Here is a 13,095-nt window from a genome sequence, read left to right as displayed (position 1 = left end):
CCTGGTGAACCCTGGCACGACGAAGGGTAATGCGCACATGTCTGTGTTAAAACGTAATTTGCAGCCAGGTGTGGTGGCTGTATCTTTATCTTAATCCCAACACTTGGGAAGCAGAAGCAGGTGATACTCTGTGAGTTCTAGGCCAGCCTGGTCTTCGTAATGAGTTCCAGGACAGCCAGGACTACATAGAGAGACCTGTCTGAGAGACAACCCCAAACCCGTAATCTGCTGTATTTGACTTTCAGATTGGGAATATGGTTCCATGGTAGAGCACTTGCACAGTATATGCAAGACCTTAGGTTTAATTCCCAACACTACCCCCAAAAGTATATTTTATCTCTGTGGTGTTGTTGTTTTATTGTTTTCATGTGTGAGTGTGAACATGTGTGTACTGCAGTGCATTTGGGAGGTCAGAGGACAACTTTTAGAAGTAAGTTCCTAGGATAAAACCTAGATTGTCAGGCATGCATGGTAAGTGCTTTTACCCACCGATACATCTGACATATCTCTCTCTCTCTCTCTCTCTCTCTCACACACACACACACACACACACACACAGTTGTGTTGCTAGTTTGCTTTTCTGTTGCTCTGATCAAACACCAAAAGCAGCTTTGGGAGGACAGAGGTTACTTCGTCTAACAGGTCACAGGCCATCATTTAGGAAGCTAAGGCGGGAACCTGAAGCAGCGCCTCAGAGGCTGCTTACTGGCCTGCACCCATGGCCTCTCAGCTGCCTGCCTTATACAGCCCAGGCTCAGCTGCCTGTGGATAGCGCCACCCTCAGTGAGCTAGACCCTACTTGACATATCAGCAGTCAAGAGCACATCGCACAGGCATGCCTAGAGGTCAGTCTCAGACAGGCAGTCCCGCAGCTGAAACTCCTTCCTTGTTGCCAAGGTTTATGTCAAATTAGCAAAATACCCAGCACAGCCTACCCTTATCAGCCTGACACATAAGTCTCAGTCTTCAAAACATTTCCAAATTTCCATTTCCAAATTTTAAAAGTCCAGTGTCAAGGCTGGAGAGATAGCTCAGTGGTTAAGAGTACTAGCCACTCTTCCACATGGTAGCTAAGCTGTCTTAACGCCAGTTCTAGGTGCTTCAATGTCCTCTTCTGGCCTTGGAAAGTGTCAGGCATGCATGCAAGCTGTATGTGCACATACATGCAGGCAAAACACCCATGCACATAAAAGAAACAACTTTTTAAAGTCCTAGCCATATGGTAGTGGTGCATGCCTTTACCCCAGCACTCAGGAGGCAGAGGCAGGCAAATCTCTCTCTCTCTCTCTCTCTCTCTCTCTCTCTCTCAGATTTATTTATTTATTATGTATACAGCATTCTGTCTGCATACCAGAAGAGGGCACCAGATCTCGTTATAGATGGTTGTGAGCCACCATGTGGTTGCTAGGAATTGAACTCATGACCTTTGGAAGAGCAGACAGTGCTCCTAACCTCTGAGCCATCTCTCCAGCCCCCTAGGCAAATCTTTGAGTTTGAGGCCAGCCTAGTCTCCCAAGTTCCAGGACATTTAGGGCTACACAGAAAAACCCTATCTTAAAAACAAAACAAAACCGAAAGTCTGTTAACCTTAAGAGTTTCTTTAATAGCAAAAATAAGTTACATACTTTTTTTATCCCAAGAGGGAAGAAGAACCTAGGCATAAAAGGAATCACACCCGCAGCAAAACCAAACCCAGCAGTGCATTTCTAAGTTATGTAGCTCAGCACCTGACATCATGGGACTCACTCATGATCTTACGGATACCAGAGGGCTCAGGCCAGCTCCATTCTGAATCTGTCACTGTCCTTGGTCATTTTACAATTTTCATTTCCAGTATCTAGGGTCACCACTGCTACTGAGGCTGTATTTTCACCAGGCACTCAGCCCCTGTCACATGGTGCCAAGCTTGAGCTTTTCTTCCTAGGCCCTTGATTGAAAGGAAAGCTACAGCTTCATAATGGCCTCCTGGTTTCTAGGGACTCCAGGCCTGCCCATGGTGCCAAGCCTCCTTTGCTCTCCGTGACCCCTTCAGAGAGACTTACACATTATCAAGTCCAGCTACCAGCTTGAGATACAGCCTTCCTTCCCCACCCCCAGCCTCTCCTCAGCACACACACTGGCCCATAGCTTTCTGTGTGGTGACCCTGTAGAAATACTTCTCTGAAGATTTCACCATAGTGATGTTGGTCTCTTACTAATCATAATTGAGTTTTCGGGCCCGACTAGCCGGCATTCATTATCACAGTAAAACAAAGGGTTCGTTTCAGCTCCCAATGCTTTCACAATCCTTTCAAAACAGCCAGCATGGTCCGGTAACTCACAGCAGCACTCCACTCCCAGTACCGACTTCTGTTGTGGTTTGCTTTTCTTTTGCTGTGCTAAACACCAGATTATAGTCCATCATAATGAGAAGCCAAGTCAGGGGCTGAAGAGGGAGCCGTGAAAAATAGTGCCTAGTGCCTTGCTTCCCTGGGCTTGTGCAACTCTTTCTCATACAGCCTGATTTCCTGGCCCTGGTATGGCATCACCCTCCTACACTAATTAGCAATCAAGAAACTGTCCCTGCTAGAGGGATGGATCAATGGTCAAGAGCATTAAAATAAAATAATTTTACAAGTAAAAAGAAAGAAGGGAAGAAAGAAAATGCCCCCGTAGCCATGCCTACAGGCCAGTCTGAAAAGCAGTTCCTCAGCTGAGGTTCCCTCTTTTTGGATGTGTATAGGCTTGCCCCAAGTTGACAGAAACTAACCAGCTCACACAAACATACAAATACCAAAGTCACTGAGGAAAATAAGGCAGGTGTAAAGATAAGTGTAAGTAACTTAACAACACCGACCCCATTTCAAGATTGGAAACAACAGCAGACGTGGGGCTGTCTCAGTGGTAGTGTGTGCGCCTAGCATTTGTGAGGCACTGGGTTCAGCCCCGAGCACGGAAGGGAGGAAAAGAGAACAGAGGAAATGCGGTTGGAGAGGAGGGACAAGGACAAAAGGCAGCCAGGAGCCAAGCCAGCAGGTGCAGCTGTAAGGACAGACCATCATCTTGCCTCCCACTGATGCTGGGTTCTTCTTTCCCCGCAAAGACCTCAGCTCTTGGTAGCTGTAGATGTGTGTGTCATAAATGCGTGCCCAGCTCTTTGGTCCAGCCTGCCAGCTCTTCCTTTCCTAGTACGTCAGCTCAAACATGCCTTTGCTTCCCAGTCTAGACCTGTAGCCCCTACTTCAGTGGACTGCCTTGCTCTGAATCCCCTTGGCGGTTTCTGCTGCCTTGACCTTGCTAGTATCCCCCAGGGGATCTCCTTCCGGCTCTTTCCTAGCTGCCAGGCATGTCTGGGGGCCTCCTGTGAATACTGTGCTGTTTGATGAGCTGCTGTGGATAATTCTGGATTTGGATTTGGTCCCATTCATATTCTCTCTCTCTCTCTCTCTCTCTCTCTCTCTCTCTCTCTCTCTCTCTCTCTCTCTGTCTCTCTCTCTCTCTCTGTCTCTCTCTCTCTCTCTGTCTCTCTCTCTCTCTCTGTCTCTCTCTCTCTCTCTCTCTCTCTCTCTCTCTCTCTCTCTCTCTCTCTCTCTCTCTCTCTGTCTCTCTCTCTCTCTCCCCCCCCCACTCTCTCTAAGTTTTGTTGCTCTTTTGTCTTGTTTTGTTTTGTTTTTTCTAAGAGAGGGTTTCTCTGTGTAGCCCTGCCTGTCCTAGACTCACAAAGATCCATCTGCCTCTGCTGGGATTAATGGTGTACCTACCACGCCCAGCTCTGTTGGCTCTTTTTAAGGTTTGGGGGTTTTTTGTTGTTGTTTTGGATTTTTTGTTTTGTTTTTCCTTTCAAGACAGGGTTTCTCTGTGTAGCCTTGGCTATCCTGGATTTGCTTTGTAGACCAGGTTGGCTTGGAACTCACAGTGATCCACCTGCCTCTGCCTCCCGAGTGCTGGGATTTAAGGTGTGCGCCACCATGCCCAGCAAGTGAATAACTCTTAGCACTGTAATCTCCAACCCTGACATTACTTGTAACAACAGTAGCCATAACTATTGCAGTGACTGCTGCACGTCCCACTGGGATGCCTAACTGAACATTACATAAAGCCATCTGAAAGCACTCTCTCCACCTGCCTCCTTCCAGCTCAGGAGCTGTCAGTCACTGTGTCGCTGTCTAACGCCAAAAACTGCACTTTGCTTTTGTCGGCTGCATCCATCAGTCTCTAAATCCTATTATTTTGAAATGCTTACAGTTTTCTACATGACAGTTAATTCAAGCCCTCCATCTTTGGCAGTTTTGTTCCTCTTCCCTACTTAACACCTTAATACTGTAGTCTTTCTAGAATTATATGCTACTTTCCTGTTGTAAAACCTTCCAGCTACAGGTTCCACTGTTACTTTCAGTATTGTAATAAAGTAGAATTAACATTGTAGTGTAGTTCACTGTTCCAGTTAATCTGTTAATTTCACCTGTCCATCAGCCTGTTTGTAATGTTACAGTATTGGCCTTAGTTACTTTAATCTTCAGCCCTGCAGGGGAAGCTGCCTTATAGTTGGAACTGTGGCTCTCATGTAGTCGTGAAGGGCGCCTTTGCTGTGTTCTAGGGGACCGACAACTTAGCTACAAAGGTATCTTAGTTTTTCCTGTACTCTTTGTACTTTTAATTTTATTCATTTGTTCATTTGTTTAATTTTACATTTATGAGGCAGAATCTCACTATGTAGCCCTGACTAACCTGAAACTTGCTTTGTAAACCAGCCTAGCTCCAAGATTACAGCAATCCTACCTGTCTACCAAGTGCTGCGATGAGAGGTGTACGCCACATATCTAGCTTTTAGTTTTACTCTTTATTCTGTTAGTATTAGTATTTTAGGTTTTTCAAGACAGGGTTTCTCTGTATAACAGCCCTGGTTGTTACAGGCTGATCAGGCTGGCCTTGAACTCACAGAGATCCAACTGCCTCTGCCTCCCAAGTCCTGAGAGTAGAGGTGTGCACCACCGTGTCCAGCTCCCTTTTATGTTTTTCTTTCTGTGATCCTTATAAGCTGAGAGAAACTGCTTGGTAGTAAAGCTGGCGGTCAAGAGTCTTCAGCTTTAGTTTCACGGGCGTTGTCTTTCCTTACAGCCTTGGCTTCAGCATTGTGCTTTATGGCCTGGGGTCTAAGAGAGATTTACTTGAAAAGTTTAGAGCCACCATGCTTCAAGGTTCCATTCATGTTGTCATCAATGGCTTCTTTCCTGGGATCAGTGTGAAATCAGTAAGTTTCAAAACTATTAAAAGGAGTAACGTCGTGTCCTCTACCAAGTCATGGTCCCACAGTAGCAGATGGGACTTCTGTTTCTGAACACTAAATATAACAGATTTTGTTTTGGCCTTCATACCAGTTAGATCATGTTTTGAATTCAGAGCAATTTGTCTTTAAATTTTCATCTTTGAATTTCTTACTGTGAAACTGGCATGGGGCTGGGGCAGTGGCTCATTCTGTAAAGAAGATATGAGTTCATCCTCACAAACTTTTTGTTTGGTTGGTTTCTACAGAACCTGGTGTGGTGGGCTGTGCTTGTGATCCTAGTCCTGGGGAGACTGGGGAGAGGGTGCTGACCTTAGGGCTCACTAGCCATTCCCCCCAGCCTGCTTACTGAGTCCCATACCAGTGAGATACCCTGTCTCAAAATAAATAAGAGGGCTGGAGAGTGGCTTAGTGGTTGAGAGCACTTGCTGCTCTTGCACAGTATCCAGATTCTATTTTCAGAACCAGCATGGCAACTGTAATTCCAGTCCTGGGGATTTGATGCCCCCTTCTGGTTTCCTAGGGCACTGCATGTACATGTTGCACATAAGTACATGCAGGTAGAACACTCATTCACATAAAATGGAAGGAAAAACGGCCTTTTAGGGATAGTTAATAAATAAAAATAAGCATAGTCAGTACCTAAGGGATACCTCCTAAGCTTGTCCCACATACATACATAATCACTCTCCTAGTCAGGGTTACTACTGCTGCGATGAAACACCATGACCAAAAGCAAGCTGGAAAGGAAAAGCATTACCTGGCAAAGCTTCCATATCATAGTCCGTCACTATAGGAAGTCAAGAGCTGAAGACATGGGGCAGAGACTGTGGAGGGTACTGCTTACTGGCTTGCTCGGCCTGCTTTCTTACAGAACCCAGGACCGTCAGCCCAGGGATGGCACCGCCCACAGTGGGCTGGACCTCCCCCATCAACCACTAATTAAGGAAATGCCTTCCAGGTCTGCCTACAGCTGGGTCTTAAGGAGGATTTTCTTCATTAAGGTTTCCCTTCGTTTAGACGACCTTAGCTGTATCAAGTTGGCATAAATTGGCCAACACACTCACAGAGAGACCTGAGGGAATCAGTGGGACGGCTGAGGACAGGTTTATGGGATCTGTGATTCTATTATGGTCCTGTATCACTGTAGCACACGAATAACAGTATACAGTTTTACAGTACATTTAATCTGAAAACTACATCAAGGCTTTGATTACTGGACGGTAGCCAATGTGGTGTCCCTTTTTACTATCCTTAGTGTTGTTATTATTTCTTTTGACACATTCATAGTTGGTTGTCATGTCCTTATCGTTCCCTCCCCACTCCCTCATCCCAACACACATAGCTTTGGTTATTTTGAGACAGGGTCTCTCTGTGTAGACTGGGCTGTTCTGGAACTCCCATGTGGACCAGGCTAGCCTTCAATTTACAGAGATCTGCCTGCCCCTCTCTCTGCCTCCAGTATACTAGGATTAAAGGTGTATACCACCGCTGGGCTCTGGGTGTAGGTGTTTCCTGCCTCCAAATTTTCTTTTCGTGTTGTTGTTATTCCCTTTTCTTTAAGCCTTATATATATATATATTTTTTTTAATAAATTTTTAAAAATTAAGAATTTTAAGTGCTTTTTAAACTTTGTGAGAAACTCAAAATAATTTTTAATTTATGAAAAACAATTAATTTGCTAATTGCATTTATCATATGTGACAGAATAAATTGCAGTTGATATGATACCTTTTGCACTTCTATGATGTAGATCCTGAATTCTATAACCGAAGATGTCCTTGGTCATATGGGTACTTTCCAAAGTGTTCTGGACCAGCGAGACTGGATAATAAACAAACTTAAAGAAGGTAATAAAGTAAATCATGTGTAGAATTTAGTGTGAAGTTATGCACTGCATCTCTGTATTTATATAATTTTAGACAAAAAGATGAAGATTATTTTAATATGGATACTCTAGTCAATACCAATTTAGATTTCTTTAAAATAATTTGTCTTAGCCAGGCACGGTGGTGCACACCTTTAATCCCAGCACTCTGGAAGCAGGGGCAGGCAGATCTTTGTGAGTTCAAGGCCAGCCTGGTCTACAAAGTGAGTTCTAGGACAGCTAGAACTATTGCACAGAGAAACCCCTTTTCAGGGGTGGGTGGTAGGTGGGGGGGGTTGTCTTCCTGTTGTACTGATTTGTCCTGTGATTTCACCTAACTGAAGGGAGTTGCTCCTACTGTCCTAACTCTGTCTGGCCTTTTTTACTTTAGAATAATTTCGCTTTTTGTTTTGTCAGTGTGAAGTGCCTGTAACAAATTTCTACATCTTTGTCATTTTTATGCTATTTAATATTGTGTATGTGTGTACATGTCTGTAAGTGTGTACATGGGAGCAGGAATGAGCATGCGTGTCTGTACTTGTGCATATGGGGGCCAGAGGTTGACTGGCTGTCTTCCTTAATCCATCTCCCTTTTCCTCCCTTCTCCCATGTGTGTGTATGGGGGGGGGGGGAAGCGGGTGGGGGTGGGGGTGGGACACTATAACGTTGAGCTAAGAATTTGGCTAGGCTAGTTGACCAGCAAGCCCCAGTGATCCTCCTAGCTCATCCTCGGCTTTTCAACTCTTGGTATGACAAGTTTAAACTGCTACACCCAGGTTTTTGTGTTTATCCTTTGTGTCTTTTCATGGGTGCTGAGGGTTGAACTCAAGTCCTCATGTTTGTACAACTCAGTCATCTTCCCAGCTCCAGATATTGTGATTTCTAGAAAACATTTCTATACTTGTTGCTAGGTTTTGCTGTTCATTTATAGAGCCTTGCATAGCACCTTACTTGACATAACTTTTAATATTTGGCATTGTATGTGCTAAAGACTTTACAGTCCTCACTGAAAGTAATAATTAGATTCCTTTTCCTTTTAGATTCTTCTTTGGAGCTCTTCCTTCTTATTCACAATTTGGATAGCCACATGTTAAGGGGAAACAATAGCCAGCAGATCCTTGCACAGTTGTCATCTTTACCTAATGTGTACCTTATAGCATCTATCGATCACCTCAACGCCCCTCTCAGTAAGTTCCGTGTTACTGTTTCTCTCCCTTGAGAGATTACTCTTGCAAAACTTGATCACTGTTTTTCAGTAACTTTCAGCTTGTTAAAAGGTGCTCTCTATTTGATTCAAAAAGTAATTACTGGAAATAAAAATCCACACTAAAGAAGTATGTTTGTGGCTGGGCACAGTGGAACACGCCTGTAATCCCAGCACTCGGGAGGTAGAGGCAGGTGGATCTCTGTGGTCCACTGAGCAAGTCCAGGATGGCCTGGTCTACAGAGCGAGTTCCAGAACAGCCAGGGCTGTTACACAGAAACCTTGGCTCAAAAAACCAAAACAGAAACAGAAACAAGAAGTGTGTTTGCATCTGCAGTTACATGAGGAGAGTAGACCACTGTTCTGCTTCAGTCCTGCTCTTCGTGTGTCACAATGTTTATTTTATAAATTCAAAGAGTTTGTGATAATGAGAAAACAGAAGGTTAAAGTTTTTAGTATTTTTTTTTTTTATCTTATTTGTGTATATTTTGCCTTCGTGAGTTTATGTGCACCAGAGGCCCTTGGGCATGAGATCTCCTAGAACTAAGATTATGGGTGATTGTGAGCTAGCACGTGGGTGCTGGGAATTGAACCTGGGTCCTCTGAAGAGGTAGTATTTTTAACTGCTGAGCTATCTCTTCAGCCACCTTATTAAGTTTCACTTTATTTATTTTATTTATCTTTTTTGTTTTTGTTTGTTTGTTTGTTGAGACAGGTTCTCACTATGTAGCTCTGATCTGGAAGTCACTCTGTAGACCAGGCTGGCCTTGAACTCATAGAGATCTGCCTGCCTCTGCCCCCCCAAGTGGTAAGATTAAAGATGTGTGCTACTACACCCAGCTGCCTTATGTAGTTTTTAAAAGAATTGATGATGGTACTAAGATATGTTCATCTGTATTTAATGTACAAATGGAGATCCAGATGTTACCTCAGTGAAGTAGCTCATACTTATAAACCCTAGCACTTGATGGCGAAGGCAAGAAGAGTGGATCTGACACCAGCCTGGGCTACAGAATGAGACCTTGTCCCAGCTAAAACAAAAAGATTGATACTGATGACAGTGGAAGCTGATTTTGAGTTACAGGTGTATATAAAGAAGTGACAAATGTCAGGCGTGGTGGTGCACACCTTTAATCCCAGGACTCAGAAGACAGAAGCAGGTGGACCATTGTAAGTTTAAGGCCAGCCTGGTCTACAGAACAGCCAAGGCTACACAGAGAAACCCTGTCTTGGAAAAAAAGAAAAAGAAAAGAAAAAGAAAAACAAACAAACAAAAAAAGAAGTAACAAAATGAAATGTTTTATGATTTTTTAAAATGCAGTACTAAAGTGTAAAACCAGAACCTTGTGTGCTTGAAACAAGTACTTTACCACTGAACTGCATTCCCAGCCTCTGGGCACTTTAATGTCTCGTTCTTTACTGCAGTGAAATCTCATGTAACATGACTATATGGCAGTCATTTCTAATTCTTTGTTTTGATCCTGCTCTGTAGTGTGGGACCACGCAAAGCAGAGTCTTTACAATTGGCTTTGGTATGAAACTACTACGTACAGCCCTTACACTGAAGAGACCTCCTATGAGAATTCCCTTCTGGTTAAAAAGTCTGGCTCTCTGCTGCTTAGTTCTCTGATTCATGTCTTACGAAGCCTTACGCCCAATGCAAGGTAAGGATGGAAACTATAAATAAAATAGATACACACACACACGCACAGACACACATACACACACATTTAGGGCTAGAGATGTAGCTTAGTGGTCAGGTGCTTGCCTAGCATTTTAAGTCCCCTGAATTCAACCCCCAGCACAACTAAGAAAATAAACATCCTGTACATTTAAGAACCAGGAGTTTGCGATCAGTGGTAGAGCATGTGCCTCTCATGTACAAGACCCGCCATTCACTATCAGCTCTTTAAACCAAAGCAAGCTTTGTAGACTGAGGATGTGCTCCTAGGGTACCAGTGGTACCGCTGCAGCTTCACTCTGCTGTTGTGGCAAACACCACGAGGATGCTGCTTGCTGACATGCTCCCAGGCTCATGCTCAGACCTCACAGCCCAGCTCCGCCTGCTAAAGGTTGGTACTGCCCACAGACATGCCTACAGGCCAGTCTGATCCGAGAATTTCCTCAGTTAGGAGGCCCTTCTCAGGTAACTCTAGGCTATGTCATGTTGTTAGTTAACAATAACTGGGACGGGCTGGAGAGATGGCTCACAGGTTAAGAGCACTGGCTGCTCTTCCAAAGGTCCTGAGTTCAATTCCCATCAACCACATGGTAGCTCACAACCATCTATAATGAGATCTGGTGCCCTCTTCTGGTGTGGAGGTGTACATGCAGGCAGAACACTGTATACATAGTAAATAAGTCTTTAAAACAAACCAATACTGAGACAAGACTACCCACTTGCTGTAAAGGATTACACAATAGGCAAACTATTCAATATTAGCCTATGAAATTGACCAATAAAGTAGAATAGTTTTTCTCTTAACAAACTGTTAGAGGCTGGGGAGATGTCTCAGAATTTAAGTAAAGCTGTTGTTGGTCTTCAGTTCCCAACACCCACATGGTGGCTCACAGCCGTTCGTAACCTCACTTCCAGGGAATCCAGCAGGCACACAGATGATGCCCATACATGCATACACACAACTTTTATGTTGTTGAACAGAAATGTCTGAGTTGTGAGTGTAACCAGAACTCAAGCTTTTGCTGCATTTTTCTCTGTGAATGTGAGATGGGTGCTTGCGGGGTTACTTGGCTAGAAATTTTTGGTTTTGGTTTTGGTTGCTTTGGTTGTTTATGAGACAAGGTCTCAAGCTGTGTAGTCTTGGCCACCCTGGAACCCACACTGTAGACCAGGCTCTCCTGGAACAAACCCAGAGATGTGCCTGTTTATGCTTGCTGAGTTCTGAGGTGAAAGGCCTCTGCCACCACCCCCAGCGAAGGGCAGAGCTGTGCAGCTGTGTAACTGTACCCCTGCAGCCAAATTTGAGTGCCTGCGTGCGTGCATGCATGATTTTGTTGGAGAAAGGGCAAAAGGCTGAGCTGAATGTCTGATGTTCTCACTTAGATTTACTACTACAGGTTACTCCTCTGTTGAGTCTGATGTTCTGTTTTTGTGTGCAGGGGGATTTTCAGGCTACTTATCAAGTTCCAGCTGGATAACCAGGACAGCCCTTCCTACATCGGTACCCAATGTTTGTGATACTTAATGTGACTTTCTGTCCCCCTATGTTCCCTGTTCTGGAGCCCCCTGGGAGCCTTCCGTCTCTCACAGCAGAGTGACTGCTCTGTGGTGGGCATGTCTGTCAGACCCACCTACTTCTAGAATTCCATGTGGTACTGTAACTATGGATGTGCATCCAGGAGTTTCATAGTTTTCCTGTGTGGGCATCTTATTTGTCACCTCCTTGGCAGAAATGGGTTACTGTGTACAGAAATTTTAATGATTACATTTGTTAAGTTACTGCCTTCCTTTAAAGTCAATATTACAGGCTGGAGAGGTGGCTCAGAGGGTTAGAGCACTGGCTGTTTAAAGGCCCTGAGTTCAATTCCCAGCACCCACATGGTGGCTCATAACTGCCTATAATGAGATCTTGTGCCCTCTTCTGGCACGCTGGCTCACGTGCAGGTAGAATACTGTGTAAATACTAAATAAACAAATCTTTAAAAAAAAAAAAAAATCAACTTTATTTGTACTACTTAAACTGCCCACAAGGTTATGTGCTATTAATCACAAGTGACTACTTAAGAATCTATAACCCACCATGTGTAACATGTAAGGGTTATTTATACAGTATTTATGTTTGGGGCATGTCTTAACTGATGATTATGAAGCTGGAGAGATGGCTTAGCAGTCGAGAGCCTTGCTGCCCTTGCAGAGCACCCAAGTTTTGTTCCCAGTACCTGGTTGGGCCGCTCACAGCCTCGTGTAACTCCAGTGGAAAGGGATGCAGCACCCTCTTCTGGCCCCCGCACATGAGTCGTACTCTCAAAGAATAGAGTGAATTAGCCTGGCGTGGTGGTGCACACATGTAATCCCAGTACTCGGGAGGCAGAGGCAGGTGGATGTCTGTGAGTTCGAGGCCAGCCTGGTCTACAAAGTGAGTTCCAGGACAGCCAAGGCTACACAGAGAAAACCTGTCTCAAAAGCCAAAAAAAAGAAAAAAAAGATAGTGATTATGTCTGGAATGGTGGTCCATACCTTTCATCCCAGCCCTCAGTAAGCAGTGGTGGGTGAATCTCTGTGAGTTCAAGGCCAGCCTGGTCTACATGATGAGTTCCAGGCTGACAAGAGCTACACAGACCCTGTCTGGAAAAAAACAAACAAACAGAACTAGAAAACAAAATACTGATTAACTTACATCTTTTCATCTCCCAGGACTTTCTTTCCAAGACTTTTACCAGCAGTGTCGGGAAGCCTTCCTTGTTAACAGTGCACTCACACTCCGAGCCCAACTAACTGAATTTAGGGACCACAAACTCATAAGAACGAAGAAGGTAAGACTGCTCTTGTTACACTGGGTACAAGGGTAGTGCACAGTGTTTACTAAGGGCAAGGGCAGCCGAAACAGCCAGAAAGGAAAAAAAGAAAAAAAAGAAAGAAGAAGAAATGATGTTACAGAAACTGAGGGACAAGAGAATAAGTGATGCTTTGTAGTGTCAGATGCTTCTGTGAGGCCAGGAAGCCACAGACTGGGAACATCTGGGGTTTGGATGATGTGATCGTGAGCACTTGCCTGTTGTGCAGTAACTGGACTACATGGA

The 13,095-nt window shown here is 44.4% G+C and overlaps 1 protein-coding gene across 1 annotated transcript in view; it reads left to right on the top strand.

Annotated features, from left to right (window-relative positions):
* Nucleotides 1-13,095, top strand: part of Orc2 (origin recognition complex subunit 2) — a 33,516-nt gene that overhangs the window by 18,849 nt on the left and 1,572 nt on the right. The window contains exons 10-15 of the mRNA XM_051154528.1: nucleotides 5,098-5,230; nucleotides 7,017-7,113; nucleotides 8,171-8,317; nucleotides 9,827-9,998; nucleotides 11,455-11,516; nucleotides 12,710-12,828. Of these exons, the coding sequence (XP_051010485.1) occupies nucleotides 5,098-5,230; nucleotides 7,017-7,113; nucleotides 8,171-8,317; nucleotides 9,827-9,998; nucleotides 11,455-11,516; nucleotides 12,710-12,828 (730 nt within the window). The remainder of the gene's footprint in view (nucleotides 1-5,097; nucleotides 5,231-7,016; nucleotides 7,114-8,170; nucleotides 8,318-9,826; nucleotides 9,999-11,454; nucleotides 11,517-12,709; nucleotides 12,829-13,095) is intronic.

This window comes from Acomys russatus, chromosome 12 (assembly GCF_903995435.1).
Source record: "Acomys russatus chromosome 12, mAcoRus1.1, whole genome shotgun sequence".
Taxonomy (NCBI): domain Eukaryota; kingdom Metazoa; phylum Chordata; class Mammalia; order Rodentia; family Muridae; genus Acomys; species Acomys russatus.
The sequence above is the reverse complement of the archived record's forward strand: the minus strand, read 5'-3'. Positions and strand labels throughout refer to the sequence as shown.